Source organism: Chiroxiphia lanceolata, unplaced genomic scaffold (genome assembly GCF_009829145.1).
Source record: "Chiroxiphia lanceolata isolate bChiLan1 unplaced genomic scaffold, bChiLan1.pri scaffold_59_arrow_ctg1, whole genome shotgun sequence".
Lineage (NCBI taxonomy): Eukaryota > Metazoa > Chordata > Aves > Passeriformes > Pipridae > Chiroxiphia > Chiroxiphia lanceolata.
This window is the reverse complement of record NW_022476527.1, coordinates 13,422-29,111: the sequence shown is the minus strand read 5'-3', so window position 1 is coordinate 29,111 and position 15,690 is coordinate 13,422. Positions and strand designations below refer to the sequence as shown.

At 62.9% G+C, this 15,690-nt stretch overlaps 2 protein-coding genes across 5 annotated transcripts; both read left to right on the top strand.

Moving 5' to 3' along the window:
* The first annotated feature begins 261 nt into the window (after positions 1-261).
* Positions 262-7,610, top strand: SYT3 (synaptotagmin 3). 3 transcript variants are annotated; one of them, XM_032677452.1, is made up of 10 exons: positions 262-276; positions 1,167-1,253; positions 1,746-1,912; positions 2,523-2,946; positions 3,341-3,869; positions 5,125-5,245; positions 5,580-5,751; positions 6,203-6,332; positions 6,591-6,666; positions 7,241-7,610. In XM_032677452.1, exons 3-9 carry the CDS (start codon positions 1,759-1,761, stop codon positions 6,660-6,662), a joined length of 1,602 nt encoding a protein of 533 aa, XP_032533343.1. In that variant the 5' UTR covers positions 262-276; positions 1,167-1,253; positions 1,746-1,758; the 3' UTR covers positions 6,663-6,666; positions 7,241-7,610. The 3 variants fall into 3 exon arrangements, with proteins under 3 accessions (XP_032533343.1, XP_032533342.1, XP_032533344.1); XM_032677451.1 differs by lacking the exon at positions 262-276 and having other exon boundaries at positions 1,148-1,253; XM_032677453.1 differs by lacking the exons at positions 262-276; positions 6,591-6,666 and having other exon boundaries at positions 1,148-1,253.
* A 960-nt stretch (positions 7,611-8,570) lies between these two features.
* LRRC4B (leucine rich repeat containing 4B) lies at positions 8,571-15,623 on the top strand. 2 transcript variants are annotated; one of them, XM_032677449.1, is made up of 2 exons: positions 8,571-8,935; positions 12,481-15,623. In XM_032677449.1, exon 2 carries the CDS (start codon positions 12,520-12,522, stop codon positions 14,518-14,520), a length of 2,001 nt encoding a protein of 666 aa, XP_032533340.1. In that variant the 5' UTR covers positions 8,571-8,935; positions 12,481-12,519; the 3' UTR covers positions 14,521-15,623. The 2 variants fall into 2 exon arrangements, with proteins under 2 accessions (XP_032533340.1, XP_032533341.1); XM_032677450.1 differs by lacking the exon at positions 8,571-8,935 and adding an exon at positions 11,305-11,345.
* The last annotated feature ends 67 nt before the right edge of the window (positions 15,624-15,690 follow it).

Below are 15,690 nucleotides of genomic sequence, written 5' to 3'. Positions count from 1 at the left end.
AGGGGGATCCCCCGCCCCCTCCTCGTGTCTCCGCGTGCCCCCGTCGACCCCGCTCGGGCATCTTCGGTCACCTTCGGCACCGGTTCGGCTCCGCTCGGGGACCTTCGGGGACGTTCGGAAACCTTCGGGCCGGGCCGGCTCCGTTCGGCTCCGTTCGTCCCAGTTCGGCTTCGTTCGGCTCCGTTCGGCTCCGGTTCGGCACCGTTCGTCCCAGTTCGGCCGAGTTCGGCACCGTTCGGTTCCGTTCGGCCGCGTTCGGCTCCGCTCGGGCCGCAGGTGAGCGGGGCCCGGCCGGAGGGACCGCGGGGTCCGCGAGGGGGGGCAGCGGTTTTTGGGGCGTGTCGCGAGAGAGATTTGGGGGGGTCTAAAGGGAGGACACGTGTGTGGGGGGCTGGTGTTAGGGGGGAAGGTTTGGGGGGTGATTTTGGGGGGGCTCAGGTGTGGGCAGGTGTGGGGGGAAGGTTTTGGGGGGTGATTTTGGGGGGTTCAGGTGTGGGGCAGGTGTGGGGGTGATTTTGGGGTGCAGGTGTGGGGGGTGCAGGTTTGGGGGGTGATTTTGGGGGGTTCAGGTGTGGGACAGGTATCGGGAGACTGATTTGGGGGGGAGGTTTTGAGGTTCAGGTGGGTAGGGGAAGGTTTTGAGGGGGATTTTGGGGGGGGTTCAAGTGTGGGGCAGGTGTGTGGGGGGGCAGTTTTTGGGGGTGATTTTGGAGGGCAGGTTTTGGAGTGCAAGTATGGGGGGGCAGAATTGGGGGGCGATTTTGGGGGATTCAGGTGTGGGACAGGTATTGGAGGGCTGTTTTGAGGGGTGATTTTGGGGTGCAGGTGTGTGGGGAAGGTTTGGGGGGGCAGGTGTGGCGCAGGTATTGGGGGGCTGGTTTGGGGGAGCAGGTTTTGGGGGGGCAGTTTTGGGGTCACACTTTGGAGAAGTTCCCCCTTTGGGGGGGCCCCTGGGGGGTCAGATTTGAGGTCACACTGGGGGGGCAGTACCTGGGGGGAATTCCCCCTTTGAGGGGGACAGGTTTGGGGGGTACGATTTTGGGGGGCTTCACAATGTGTGTGTGGGGAGGAGTCTCATTTGGGGGGGTTTCTGAGCCCCGGGGGGACAGTTTGGGGTTCAAACCCCCCCCCAAAACACCCCTGATCCCCCCTCCCCCCACACACAGGTCCCCCTCCCCCACGCATGGCCCGGCCCCGCCCCCCCCTCGTCTCCCCCGGGCCCCTCTGACCCCCCCGGACAGGTGACCCCACAGGTGAGGAGGCAGGGCTTGGGGAAAGGGGTGGGGCATGGGGAAAGGGGCAGGGCTTGGGAAAGGGGAGGGGCTTGGGAAAGAGGAGGGGCTTGGGGAGGGGGCAGCACCGGGGGGGGGGGGCGACTTTGGGATCCAGGTGAGACCCCGCTGGGACCCCCCAGGTGTGTCCAGATGTGACAGGTGCGTTCAGGTCTATACAGGTGTGTCCAGGTGTGTGACCACATGAACGGGTGTGTCCGGGTATATCCAGGTGTGTCCAGGTGTTTTCAGCTGTGTCCAGGTGTGTAACCACATATATAGGTGTGTCTGGGTGTGTCCAGGTGTGTTCCAGGTGTGTCCAGGTCTGTGCCAGGTGTGTGACCACATGTCCAGGTGTGTCCAGGTGTGTTCAGATCTATACAGGTGTGTCCAGGTGTGTCCAGGTGTGACAGGCGTGTTGAGGGGTGTAACACATTTGTCCCACGCGTGTCCCGTGTTGTTCCCGTGTGCCAGGCGTGTTCCAGGCATGTCCGGGGACTACGAGGAGGACGTTTGCCGCAGCGCTTTGCGCCTGGTGCACGAGCTCTGCTTCGCCCCCCGGGCCCGACCCCCCCACGCCCGGTGCCTCGAGTTCACCGACCTGCTCCGGCACCGCGGCCACCCCCGGCCCGCTGACACAGGTACGGGGGGGACACACCTGGGGGGCACCTGGGGACAGGGACACACCTGGGGACAGGGACACACCTGGGAGGGCACCTGGGGACAGGGACACACCTGGGGACAGGGACACACCTGGGAGGGCACCTGGGGACAGGGACACACCTGGGGGACGCCTGGGGACAGGGACACACCTGGGAGGGCACCTGGGGACAGGGACACACCTGGGGGATGCCTGGGGACAGGGACACACCTGGGGGACACCTGGGGACAGGGACACACCTGGGCAGGCACCTGGGGACAGGGACACACCTGGGAGAACACCTGGGGACAGGGACACACCTGGGCAGGCACCTGGGGACAGGGACACACCTGGGGACAGGGACACACCTGGGAGGGCACCTGGGGAGAGGGACACACCTGGGGGGTCCCAGGTGTGTTTTGGTGCCCCTTTCGGAGGGTTTAAGTGGATTTTAATCCCCTTTACATCCATTTTAAGTCAATTTTGCACCCCTTTTTTATGCTTTAAGCGAATTTTGCTGCCCTTTTGGAGTGTTTTGGGTGGGTTTCAGGGCCCTCCGTGTTCGGCGACCCCCCCAGACGCCTCTCGCTCCTCCCATGTCCCCCCCCCAGAGGTGTCCGTGAGCCTCCTGTCTGTCATCGTCACCTTCTGCGGCCTCGTGCTCCTGGGAGTCTCTCTCTTCGTGTCCTGGAAGCTCTGCTGGGTCCCCTGGCGCCACAAGGGGGGACCTGGGGGGGCCCCCCCCCGCAAGGAGCCCCCCCAGCCCGGGGGGGGCCCTTTTGGGGACCCCCTGCCCGAGAGGGGGGACCCCGAGCCCCCTCCCCCCCCCCACGAGCGCTGTTACCTGGACATGGGGCCGTGCCCTGAGGGGGGAGGGGGAGGGGGGGGCAGCGGGGGGGGGCGGGCGCTGGGACCCCCCCCCGCGGGGCAGGGACTCCTCCCGGGACCCCCCCAGGGCCCCCCCGAGTTTGGGGGCGATGGGGGGGTAGGGGGGGGTCTGCCCAGCGCCCCCTCCCAGCAGCTGGTGGGCAGCAGGTAAGGGGGGGGGCGTGGGGACAAGGGGGGGGATGAGGGGGAACATGGGGACAAGGGGGGGACACAGAGGGTGGGGGAGACAAGGGGGGGACACGGGAACCCCCAGCTTTGTGAATTGGGGGGGGCACAAGGGACACCCCCCCCCATCCCCACATTCCCTGGGGAGGTCTCTGGGTGTCCCCCCCATACCCAGGAGTGCCCCTGCTGTCCCCACGTGCCCTGTGGGGGTCTCTGGGTGCCCCCCCTGCCTCCCCACCCACCAGGAAGGTCACATGGGTGCCCCTCCCAGCCCCCTCACCACGACAGGACGGGGGGGGGCTCCCACCCCCCCCACCCCATGGGGGGGTCCCTACCATCCCCTTTAACCCCCTCTCCCTATTTTTACCCCCCCCAGCGCCCCGTTGCCCCCCGTCCCGGAGGACAAGGCCGAGCAGAACCCGACCCACCTTGGCCAGATCCAGCCTGAGCTCTACGGCCCCGGGGACGCCGCCGAGCCCGGGGGGGCCCGGGGGGGCGCCGGGGGGGGCCCCCCCCCTCCCTGCGGCCGCCTGAGCGTGTCCCTGCGCTATTCCTACGGCTCCCAGCAGCTCGTGGTCCGCGTGCTCCGCGCCCGGGACCTCCCGGCCAAGGATTCCAACGGCTTCTCCGACCCCTACGTGAAGATTTACCTCCTCCCCGACCGCAAGAAGAAGTTCCAGACCAAGGTGCTGAGGAAGACCCTGAACCCAGAGTGGGACGAGACTTTCAGCTTCGGGGTGCCCTTCGCCGAGCTGCCCTCGCGGCGCCTCCACTTCAGCGTCTACGACTTCGACCGCTTCTCCCGGCACGACCTCATCGGGCAGGTGGTGCTGGAGAACCTGCTGGAGGCGGCCGAGGGGCGGCCCGAGGTGCCCATCTGGAGGGACATCCAGGAGGGCACGGGGGTAAGGGGGGCCCGAAAACAGGGGGGGGGAGAGAGGGACCCCCTGGGGAGGGAGTTGGGACCCCCAGAATCCCCCCAGAAAGGGTCCCTGGGTCAAGTGTGGGGGCAGGTGAGGGGGCGGGGGCTGCTATTCAATGGATGGGCTCATCTGCATACAATTTACATATCATTTGTTTCTATTGGACATATAATTTTTATTTATTTAATTTTTTCCTTCCAATTTGCATCTGATTTGTATTTATTTTGCATGTAGTTAATATTAAATTTTCATCTCATTTGAACACAATTTGCATTTATTTTGTCTTGTTTACATGTGATTTGCATGTATTTGGCATATGAGTTGCATCCATGTTGCATCTCATTTGTATAACATTTGTATTTGTGTTGCATCTCATTTGTATTTATTTTGTTTATTTCATATTTAACCTGTATTTATTCTGGATCTCATTTGCGTCTCATTTGCATCTGATTTTGAATCTTCTTAATACAGGATTTATATTTATTTTTAATATCATTTGCATTTTAATTTGTATTTATTTTGCATCCAGTATGTATTTTCTTAATTTATTTTGAATCTCATTTGTATCTGGGTTTGCATCTCATTTGCATCTACTTCGCATTTCATTTTGCAGTGGAGTTTGTGGTTTAATTTGCATTTTGATTTGCATTTTAATTTAGTTTCACACCTTGATTGGGGATTTGATTCAGGATTTAATTTGGGATTTAATTTGGGGTTTAATTTATTATTAAATTTTTGATTTATTATTTAATTGAAGCTTTAATTTGTGACATGATTTGTTATTTAAATATTTAATTTAGAATTTAATATGTGATTTAAGTTTATTATTTATAATACTAAAATTAATTATAAACAGAATAAAAATCTAAAATAATATAATTTCTGATTTAATTTTTGGTTTGATATTTGATTTGTTTGGGCATTTAACTTGGGATTTTAATTTGGGATTTAATTTGGAATTTGATTTAATCGGGAATTGAATTTATAATTCCATTTGGCATTTAATTCACGATTTAATTTCTGACTCAATTTTGGATTTATTGGGGATTTAATTTGGGATTTAATTGGGAATTGAATTTATAATTCCATTTGAGACTTAATGAGTTGGTTTATTAATTAACCCATAATTTAATTCACAATTTAATTTCTGATTTAATTAACTAGTCATGGTCATGTGACCCTCCTGTCCTCCCTCACCTGTCCCTCACCTGTCCCTCACCTGTCCATGTTTCCCCAGGAGAAGCCGGACCTGGGCGAGGTGAACTTCTCGCTGTGTTACCTGCCCACGGCCGGGCGGCTCACGGTCACCGTCATCCGGGCGTCCAACCTGCGCGCCATGGACCTCACGGGCTACTCAGGTGCGTCACAGGTGTGCCCAGGTGTGCCCAGGTGTGTCAGACAGGTGTGTCAGACAGGTGTGGGACATGAGGGGACACAGGGCCATGGACCTGAGGCGGTACTCAGGTGTGTCACAGGTGTGTCACAGGTGTGTCAGACAGGTGTGTCAGACAGGTGTGTCAGACAGGTGTGGGACATGAGGGGACACAGGGCCATGGACCTCAGGGGGTACTCGGGTGTGTCACAGGTGTGCCCAGGTGTGCTCAGGTGTGTCACAGGTGTGTGGTAAAGGTGTGCTCGGGTATGTAGGGTTTCTGTGGGGCCGCTGAGGGGTTTTTGGGGCCCCCCGAGCAGACCCCTACGTGAAGGCCTCGCTCATGGCTGAGGGCCGGCGGCTCAAGAAGCGCAAGACGTCCATCAAGAAGAACACGTTGAACCCGAGCTACAACGAGGCGCTGGTCTTTGACGTCCCCCACGAGAGCGTCAACCACGTCAGCCTCACCATCGCCGTCGTGGACTACGACTGGTCAGCCGGGGGGGCCCTGCAGGGGCTTGGGGGGGCGCCTGGGGGGTCCTTGGGGGGTTTGAGGTCTTCCTGAAGCAATGGGAGACCCCCTCGTTTGAGGCGTGTTTGAGGACCCCCATCATTGGCTGGGACTGGTCGATGCTGGGGGGGTTTTGGGGGGTCCTGGGGGGGGTCCTGGATGAACTTTGGGGGTCCTGGGAGGGTTTTGGGGTCCTGAGGGTCTCGGGGGGGGGGTCCTGGGGGGTGTTTGGGGTCCTCCTGGAGCCATTGGGGACCCCTCGTGTGAGGGGGATAGCACAAGGGAGCAAAAATGAGGGTCTGGGCTTTGGGAGGTCCTGGGGGGTTTTTGGGGTCTGCGGTGGGTTTGAGGGCATCATGGTGGGTTTTTGGGGTCCATGGTGGGTTTTTGGGGTCTGGGGGTGCCCCCCTGACCCCCCAGTGGCCCCCCCAGCATCGGGCACAACGAGGTGATCGGGCTGTGCCGGGTGGGCAGCGACGCCGAGGGTCCGGGGCGGGAGCACTGGGCGCAGATGTTGGCGAACCCCCGCAAGCCCATCGAGCACTGGCACACGCTCGTCGAGGTGAGACCCCCCACCTGGGATCCCCTGGGACCCCCAGGACTTGTGGGGACCCTCAGGACCCCCCACAACCTGTTGGGACCCCCTGGGACCCCCTGAGCCCATCGGGAACCCACGGGGACCCCCCAGGATCCTGCAAAACCCACAGGACCCTCAAGAAACCCCAATGTCCCCAATGTCCCCAAATCCCCCCAATGTCCCCACTGTCCCCAATGTCCCCAGTGTGTCCCCAATGTCCCCAATGTCCCCAAATGTCCCCAGGAAAAGGCTCTGGTGGCCAAAGGGACCTCGCGGGACAAACCGGCCCTGGGGGAGCCCCTGGGCCCCCAGTGAGCCCGTGAGAGCCAGACTGGGAGCACTGGGAGGGACGGGGGGGGACTGGGAGGGACTGGAGGGCATTGGGAGAGTTACTGGGGGCACTGGGAGGGACTGGGGGGCACTGGGAGAGACTGGGGGAGTTATTGGGAACACTGGGTGGGGAGGCACTGGGAGGGACGGGAGGGCACTTTGAACACACTGGGAGGGGAGTTGGGGAGTTATTGGGGGCACTAGGAGGGGTACTGGAGGTACTGGGAAGAACTGGGAGGGTCCTGGGAGGGATTGGGAGGGAATGGAGGGGCACTGGGCCATAGTGGGAGGCCACTTTTTCATACTGGGGGTCACCATCTCATACTGGGAGGCCACTGGACCATACTGGGGGGCCCCTTTCTCATACTGGGAAGCCACTTTTTCATACTGGGAGGCCACTTCTTCATACTGGGAGCCCTCTGGGCCATACTGGGGAACACCAAGCCATACTAGGAAGCCACTTGACCCTACTGGGAGTTCACGTTACCAGACGGGGATGTCAGTTTACCATACTGGGAGTCCCCTGGGCCATACTGGGAGCCCACTGCCCCCTCTCTCCACAGGCTCCGGGGCCGGAGGGTCCGGCCCGGCCGGGGGGGGCCCTGACACCGAAGCCATAAAGGGACCCCCGGGACCCCCCCCGGGGCCCCTCCGACCTGCACGACAAGGGGGGGCCCGGCCCCCCCCCACTGTGAACCCCCGAAATCCAGGTCGGGGGGGGGCCCCGCCCCCCCCACCCCCCCGGCCAGGGGGCGGTCCTGGATCTGGCCCCTCCCCCCCATGTGTTTGTGTGTGGGAGGGGCCCAAAAAGAAGGTACCTGGGACCCCCCCCAACCCCCTTTGTGTGTTATGGGGGGGCCCCAAAAACGACCTTTGGGGGTCCAACTCCCCCTTTGTGTTATGGGGGGGCCCCAAAAAAAGGGACCTGGGGACCCCCCCAGTTCCCTTTGTGTGTTATGAGGGGGCCCCAGAAACGACCCCCGGGGTCCGAATCCCCCCTTTGTGTTTTGGGGGGGGCCCAAAAGGGACCTGGGGACCGTCCACCCCCCTTGTGTCACGTGTTTGTACGGGGGGAGGGGGCTAAAAGGACCCCGGGGGTCCAACCCCCCTTTGTGTTAGGGGGGGCCCCAAAAAGACCCCTGGCCCCGCCCCCCTTTGTGTGTGTCTATGGGGGTCCCCTCAAAAGGCCTCCGGGGCCCCCCAACCCCCACCCAATGTGTGTGTTCGGCCTCCCCCCTCGGGGGGTTCCGGGGGCCCCCCCAGTTCCGTGTGACCCCCCCCCCCGGGACCCCCCTACTCCGTGTGTCCCCTCCCCCCCCCCGGTTTGTGTCTGTGTGTGGGGCCGGGGGGGCCCCTAAAGCCATAAAACCCCCCAATAAACCTCCCCCCCCCAAAAAAAAAACAAACGCGCAACGCCTGAGCCTCTCTGGGATGGGGGGACGTTGGGGGACATTTGGGGACATGGAGGGGCTTTGGGGACACGGGGGGAACATTGGGGGGACATTGGGGACACGGGGGGGCTTTGGGGACACTTGGGGGCGGCTTTGGGGGGACATGGGGGACACGGGGGGGGTGTTAGAGACACGGGGCGACATCTGGGGACATGGGGGGGGCATGAGGGGGCTTTGGGGACATGGAGGACACGGGGGGACATGGGGGGGGATGGGGGGGACATTTGGGGACATGGGGGGGCTTGGGGGGGCTTTGAGGACATTGGGGGACAAGGGGGACGGGGGGAACATGGGGACACCATATCCCCATATCCCCTATGCCGTCCCCCATATCCCCAATCCCATATGCCCCCACATCGCCCCGTCCCCCGCCTCCATCTCCGCCCCCCTCTCTCCCCCTCGCCTCCCCTCTCCCCCCCGCCCCTCCAGCGCCGCCGCCGCTCCCGAAAGGAGCCGAACGGAGCCGAATCTTTCCGAACGATCCCGAACCGGAGCCGAAGACGAGCCGAGCGGAGCCGAACTGGCCCGAAGAGGAGCCGAACCGGAGCCGAACGGACCCGAACGGGGCCGAAGCGGACCCGAATCGTTCCGAACGATCCCGAACCGGAGCCTAACGGAGCCGAAGGGTCCCGAACCGGAGCCGAACTGTCCCGAAAGAAGCCGAAGAGAAGCCGAACCGGGCCCGACTCGGTCCGAACGATCCCGAACCGGAGCCGAACGATCCCGAACGGAGCCGAACGAAGCCGATCGCGGGCGGGGGCCGGAGGGGCCCCGGCGGCCGCTGGAGCGATGCTGCGACCCGGCCCGGTGAGTGAGACCCCCCCAGTATAGACCAGTAACCCCCAGTATAGACCAGTAATCCCCAGGATAGACCCGACCCGGTGAGTGGGACACCCCCAGTATAGACCAGTAGCCCCCAGTCTGGACCTGTAACCCCCATTATAGACCCGGCCCCCCTCCGCATCCCTCCCAGTATGGACCAGTCCCTCCCTCCGGCCCTCTCAGTATGGACCAGTCCCTCCCAGTCCAGCCCAGTTCCCTCCTCCAGCCCTCCCCCCACACCCCGGGTACCCTTTTTGGGGGGACGTTTGAAGGGATCGTTTTAGGGGGTGGGTTTTGGGGGGGGTCATTTTTGGGGGTCGTTTTGGGGGTTCGTTTGGGGGGGGCAGGTTTGGGGGTCGTTTTAAGGAGTTCAGTTTTGGGGGTCGTTTTGGGGGTCCCCGTTTTAAGGGGTCGGTTTTGGGGGGGTCGGTTTGGGGGGGGTGTCAGTTTGGGGGTCCCCGTTTTAGGGGGATTCGGTTTGGGGGGAGTCGTTTTGGGAGGTCAGTTTTGGGGGTCAGTTTGGGGGTCCCAATTAAGGGGATCGGTTTAGGGGGTTTGCTTTGTGGGTCCCCTCGGGGAGGTTCGTTTTTGGGGTCCCCCCCCATAGAGCCCTCCCCCATCTATAGCCCCCCACCCCCATAATTAGAGGCAACAGGGCCCCCCCATCTATAGGAACCCCCTGTCTATAGGAGCTATAGGACCCCTTCAGCTCTATAGGACCCCCCCAATAATTAGGCCCCCCCATCTGTAGGGGCTATAGGATCTCTCCCTAATTAGGGGCTATAGGGCCCCTCCAGCTCTGTAGGACCCCTCATAACTGGGACCCCCCCATCCATAGGGGCTGTAGGACCCTCCAGGGCTCCTCATTTCCAGGGTCCCCTCAAGACCCCCCCAAATCTGTGGGGGCCGAACGGGGGAGGGAGGAGGGGTGCGAACATGCGTGTGAGCCCATGTGAACATGTGTGTGCGCACAGGTGTGTGCGCACAGGTGTGAACATGTGTGTGTGCACAGGTGTGTGTGTACAGGTGTGAACATGTGTGTGTGCACAGGTGTGAACATGTGTGTGTGCACAGGTGTGTGTGTACAGGTGTGAACATGTGTGTGTGCACAGGTGTGAACATGTGTGTGTGCACAGGTGTGTGTGTACAGGTGTGAACATGTGTGTGCGCACAGGTGTCTGTGTGTGCACAGGTGTGTGTCTGTGTGCGCACACGCGTGTGAGTCTGCGTGAACACGTATGTGTGTGAACGGGTGCGTGTTCACACGTGTGTGTCTGTGTGCAGGTGTGTGTATGTGCGTGTTCACAGGTGTGTCTGTGTGCACAGCTGTGTGTTCGCAGGTGCATGTGCACACATGTGTGTCTGTGTTTGCACAGGTGTGTTCACACACGTGTGTGTGCACGTGCAGGTGTGCCTGTATCACGTGTGTGTGTGTGTGTGTGTTCACACGCATGTTCACCCCTGGGGGGGTGTGTTTTCACATACGTGTTCACACCTGGTGTGTGTTCACACGTGACCTTCCCATGTCCTGGGACACCGTGGGCCCCCCTGTGCCCCTCCAGGGCAGTTTTGGGGGGTCCCTGTTTGGAACTGGGGGGTCCCTGATTGACGTTTGGGGGTCTCTGCGTGGTTTTGGGAGGTCTCCTCTCAGTTTTGGGAGTCCCTGTGTGGAGTTGGGGGTCCCTGATTGATGTTTGGGGGTCCCTGTGTGTTGTTGGGGGTCCCCAGGATTTATTGGGGGTCCCTGTGCTGTGTTTGGGTGTCGCCTCTCAGTTCTGGGGGGATCTCTGTGCGGTTTTAGGGGTCCCCTCCCAGTTTTGGGGGTCCCCTCTCAGTTTGGGGGTCCCGTCTCAGTTTGGGGGGGGTTCAGGGAGGTTTTGGGGGGGTCCGGGGGATCGCGGGGGTGGTCCGTGTCTTCTCGGGGGGGTCGGAGCATCCAGTGATGCTGGGGGGGGGGGTCCGGGGGGGTCTCAGGAGGTTCTGGGGGGGTCCAGAGGGTACCAGGAGGGTTTTTGGGGGGGGTCTAAGGGGTCTCGAGGGAGCCCGGAGGGTTCCGGGGGGCTCCGGAAGGTACCGGGGGGGGGGTTGGGGGTGTCGGAGGGATCCAGAGGGTACCGAGAGGGTTTCGGGGGGATCCTTGGGGTCTCGGGGGGGGGCGGGGCCGGTTCTGCGCTGGCGCGGAGGCTCCGAGGAGGAGGGGGGGAGGGGATTGGGGAGGGGGGGAGGGATGGAGGAGGGGGCTGGACCGGGATGGGGGGGGCGCAGGAAGGGGAAAGGGGGGGGCGCAGGAAGGGGGGGGGCAGGAAGGAGCGGGGGAGGGGGCGGAGGAGGAGGAGGAGGAGGAGGAGGAGGGGGCCGAAGGCTGCGCGGCCGAGCACAGGCCGGGGGGTGCGGGGTAAGGCCGAGGGGCCCCGGGGGGGGTCGGTGGGTCTCTGGGGAGGGTTTGGGGGTCTCCAGGAGGGGGTTCCGGAGGGGGAGAGGGGCGCGCACGGGGAAGCGGCGGCTGCGGCAGGAGGGGGGGAGGGATGCGATGGGGTTGGGGGGGATTTGGGTGGCTGGGGGGGTTGGGGTGCACACGAGTGCTGGGGAGGTGGGGCGGGGGACACACGCGTGTGTGGGCACGAGGGGGGCGTTGCACACGCGTGTGAGCGGCGAGCGGGTGCACACGTGTGTAAATGCACAGGGATGTGCTCTGGGACATGTTACACACGTGTGTGTGCAGGGAGGGGTGCACACGTGTGTAAATGCACAGGGATGTGCTCTGGGACACGTTGCCTGGGGTTTTCACATGTGTGTGCACACGTGTGTGTTGAGGCGGCAGCAGGGCTGTGCACACGTGTGTACTTGATACGTGGGGGTGTTCACGTATGTGTGTTCACATGTGTGTTCTTGGTATGTGGGGTGTTCATACGTGTGTGTGGGGTGTTCATACGTGTGTGAGCACACAGGTGCCTCTTGTGTCCCCCTGGAGACCCCCCAGGGACCCCCCCAGACCCTTCAATCTCCCCCCGTGGACCCCACAGCCCCCCCCCCCCCGATACCTCCTGACCCCCTTATGTCCCCCTGGGACCCCTCTAGACCTCCTTCTCTTCTCCTGAGGACTCCCTTAGACCCCACCTAGACCCCTCCTTACCCCCCTGGCGACCCCCCAGTCTCCCCCTGAGGACCCTTCTAGACCTCCTTATCTCCCCCTGGGCACCCTCCTCGACCCCTCCTGACCCCCCAATCTCCCCTGGAGGACCCCCGTCAGATCCCTGAGGACCCCCTAGGTCCCCTTATCTCCCTCTGTGGACCCCCACAGAACCCCCTTGACCCCTCTTGACCCACTAATTCCCCCTGTGGACCCCTCATACCTCCCCCAGACCCCTCCTGACCCCCCCGTGGGGACCCCCTGAGCCCCCAGTTTCCTTCTGGACCCCCCGGGAACCCCTTAGACCCTCTTATCTCCCCCGGGCACCTCCCAGACCCCTCCTGACCCCCCAGTCTCCCCATGAGGACCCCCCCTAACCCCCTTCTCCCCTCTCTCCCAGCACCACCCGGGGCCCTGAAGCCAGAGATGCCCCTTGGCCATGGCGGCCCCGGCGCCCCTTAAGATGCCAGCGGCGTCGCCGCCAGCGCCCGTCCTGCTGCTGCTGCTGCTGCTCCTGGCGGCGCCGGCGGTGCCGGGGGCCGCGCCCACGCCCTGCCCGGCCGCCTGTACCTGCAGCAACCAGGCGAGCCGGGTGATCTGCACCCGGCGCGAGCTGCTGGAGGTGCCCTCGAGCATCTCGGTGAACACCCGCTACCTGAACCTGCAGGAGAACCACATCCAGGTGATCCGCACCGACACCTTCAAGCACCTGCGGCACCTGGAGATCCTGCAGCTCAGCCGCAACCTGGTCCGGAAGGTGGAGGTGGGCGCCTTCAACGGGCTGCCCAACCTCAACACCTTGGAGCTGTTCGACAACCGGCTCACCACGGTGCCCACCCAGGCGTTCGAGTACCTCTCCAAGCTGAGGGAGCTGTGGCTGAGGAACAACCCCATCGAGAGCATCCCATCCTACGCCTTCAACCGGGTGCCGTCGCTGCGGCGCCTCGACCTGGGCGAGCTCAAGCGCCTCGAGTACATCTCGGAGGCCGCCTTCGAGGGGCTGGTGAACCTGCGCTACCTCAACCTGGGCATGTGCAACCTCAAGGAGATCCCCAACCTCACCGCCCTGGTGAGGCTGGAGGAGCTCGAGCTGTCGGGGAACCGGCTGGGCCGGGTGCGCCCAGGGTCGTTCCAAGGCCTGGGGAGCCTGAGGAAGCTGTGGCTGATGCACGCGCGGGTGGCGGCGGTGGAGAGAAACGCCTTCGACGACCTCAAAGCCCTGGAGGAGCTCAACTTGGCCCACAACGATCTGGCCTCGCTGCCCCACGACCTGTTCGCTCCCTTGCACCGCCTGGAGCGCGTCCACCTCCACCACAACCCGTGGCGCTGCGACTGCGACGTGCTCTGGCTCAGCTGGTGGCTGCGGGAGACGGTGCCCAGCAACACCAGTTGCTGCGCCCGGTGCCACGCGCCACCGGCGCTGCGGGGCCGATATCTGGGCGAGCTGGAGCCGGGCCACTTCACCTGCTACGCGCCCGTCATCGTGGAGCCGCCGGCCGACCTCAACGTCACCGAGGGCATGGCGGCCGAGCTCAAGTGCCGCACGGGCACGGCCATGACCTCGGTCAACTGGTTGACGCCCAACGGGACGCTGATGACACATGGCTCGTACCGGGTGAGGATCTCGGTGCTGCACGACGGCACGCTCAACTTCACCAATGTGACGGTGCAGGACACGGGCCAGTACACCTGCATGGTCACCAACGCTGCCGGCAACACTACGGCCTCGGCCACGCTCAACGTCTCGGCCGCTGACGCCGCCGCCGCCGCCGCCGCCGCCGCCGCCGCAGCCACGGGGTACACCTACTTCACCACGGTCACTGTGGAGACCACCGAGGGCGGCGGTGAAGAACAAGCCCCCCAGACCCCGCCGGCGCCCACAGCACCCGGGTGGGACCCCTCCGGCGGCTCCACGGCGGCGCCGGCCACGCGCGCCACAGGGAAGCCCTTCACGGTGCCCATCACCGCTGCCGCCGCGGCGGGTGCCGGGGCGGCGGGAGGGGGTCTCCAAGACCTGGACGACGTGCTGAAGACCACCAAGATCATCATCGGGTGCTTCGTGGCCATCACCTTCATGGCGGCCGTGATGCTGGTGGCCTTCTACAAGCTGCGCAAGCAGCACCAGCGCCACAAGCACCGCGGGGGCCCCGCGCGCGCCGTGGAGATCGTCAACGTCGAGGACGAGCTCTCGGGGGGGCCCGGCGGGGGCGGGGGGGGTGTTGGGGGCACGTCAGGGGGGGTGGGGACGTCGGGGGACAACAGGCTGGCGCTGCCGGCGCTGGAGAGGGAGCACCTGGACAGGTATGCGGCACTGGCCGCCCACTACGGGGGCCCAGCAGCGGCACTGGGGTGCGGGAAGACCCCCCTGCTCAACTCGGTGCATGAGCCGCTGCTGTTCAAGAGCCCCTCCAAGGAGAACGTGCAGGAGACCCAGATTTGACCCCCCCCCAAAAGAAAGTGAGGGGTGGGGACCCCATTCTCCTGCACAGAGACTCAATTCTGCCCCCCCCCGGAAAGGGGGAACGGGGACCCCCCAAACCTGGACTTGACTCCCCCCAGAAAGGGGGAACGGGGACCCCCCTAAACCTGGACTTAACCCCCATGAAATGGGGGGAACAGAGAACCCCCTCCTGCTCAGAGACTTGGATCTGACCCCCCCCAGAAAGGGGGAACAGGGACCTCCCCCCCAAAACCTGGACGTGACCCCTCCCAGAAAGGGAGAACAGGGACGCACCTAAACTTGGACTTGACCCCCCCACCCTGAAATGAGGGGGTGTGGGGACCCCCCCTAAAACACAGACCTGGACCTGACCCCCCTGAAATGGGGGAGCAGAGACCCCCCCCCCTCGACCTGTGGACTGGGATGTGACTGCCCCCCAAAACGAGGGGCGTGGAGACCCTCCCCTAAACCCCAGACTTGGACCTGAACCCCCTGAAAAAAGAGGGAGTAGGGACCCCCCCAACCCTGAAATGGGGGGAAAAGGGACCTCCCCTTAAACCTGGACTTGACTCCCCATGGAAGGAGAGGGACTGGGGACCCCCCTAAACCACAGACCTGGATCTGACCCCCTCCTCAAACCCCTCCTGTTCCAGAGCCCCCCCAAGGAGAACGGGCAGGAGACCCAGATTTGGCCCCCATCAAAAGAAAATGAGGGGTGGGGACCCCCTTCTCCTGCCCAGAGACTCAATTCGAACCCCTCGGAAAGGGGGAACGGGGACCTCCCTAAACCTGGACTTAACCCCCCTTAAACCACAGACCTGCATCTGAACCCCCCCCAAAACTGGGAAGTGGGGACCTGCCCCCCCAACTTATGGACCCAGATCTGACCCCCCCCCAAACAGGGGACACAGGGTCCCCCCTCTAAACCACAGACTTGGATCTGACCCCCCCCAAAATGAGGGGGGGGAGTGTGGGGACCCCCCCAAAACGGGGGGGCACAGGGGGACCCCACCGACCCAGTTCTGACCCCCCCAAAATGAGGGAGGGGGCCGGGGAACAACCCCCTCCCCCCCCCAAAAAAACCCCACCCTGTGATGCCCACCTGCCCATTTTTGGGGGAGGGTAGAATTGGGGGCAGGTTTTGGGGAGGGGGGGCAAATTTTGGGGGGG

Excerpts from the sequence above, each read along its gene's own strand:
- SYT3 (XM_032677452.1), top strand. The coding sequence starts at position 1,759 with ATGTCCGGGGACTACGAGGAGGACGTTTGCCGCAGCGCTTTGCGCCTG. Across the intron at positions 2,947-3,340 it reads CAGCAGCTGGTGGGCAGCAG|CGCCCCGTTGCCCCCCGTCC; the intron begins GTAAGGGGGGGG and ends TACCCCCCCCAG. Across the intron at positions 5,246-5,579 it reads GGACCTCACGGGCTACTCAG|ACCCCTACGTGAAGGCCTCG; the intron begins GTGCGTCACAGG and ends CCCCCCGAGCAG.
- LRRC4B (XM_032677449.1), top strand. The coding sequence starts at position 12,520 with ATGGCGGCCCCGGCGCCCCTTAAGATGCCAGCGGCGTCGCCGCCAGCG.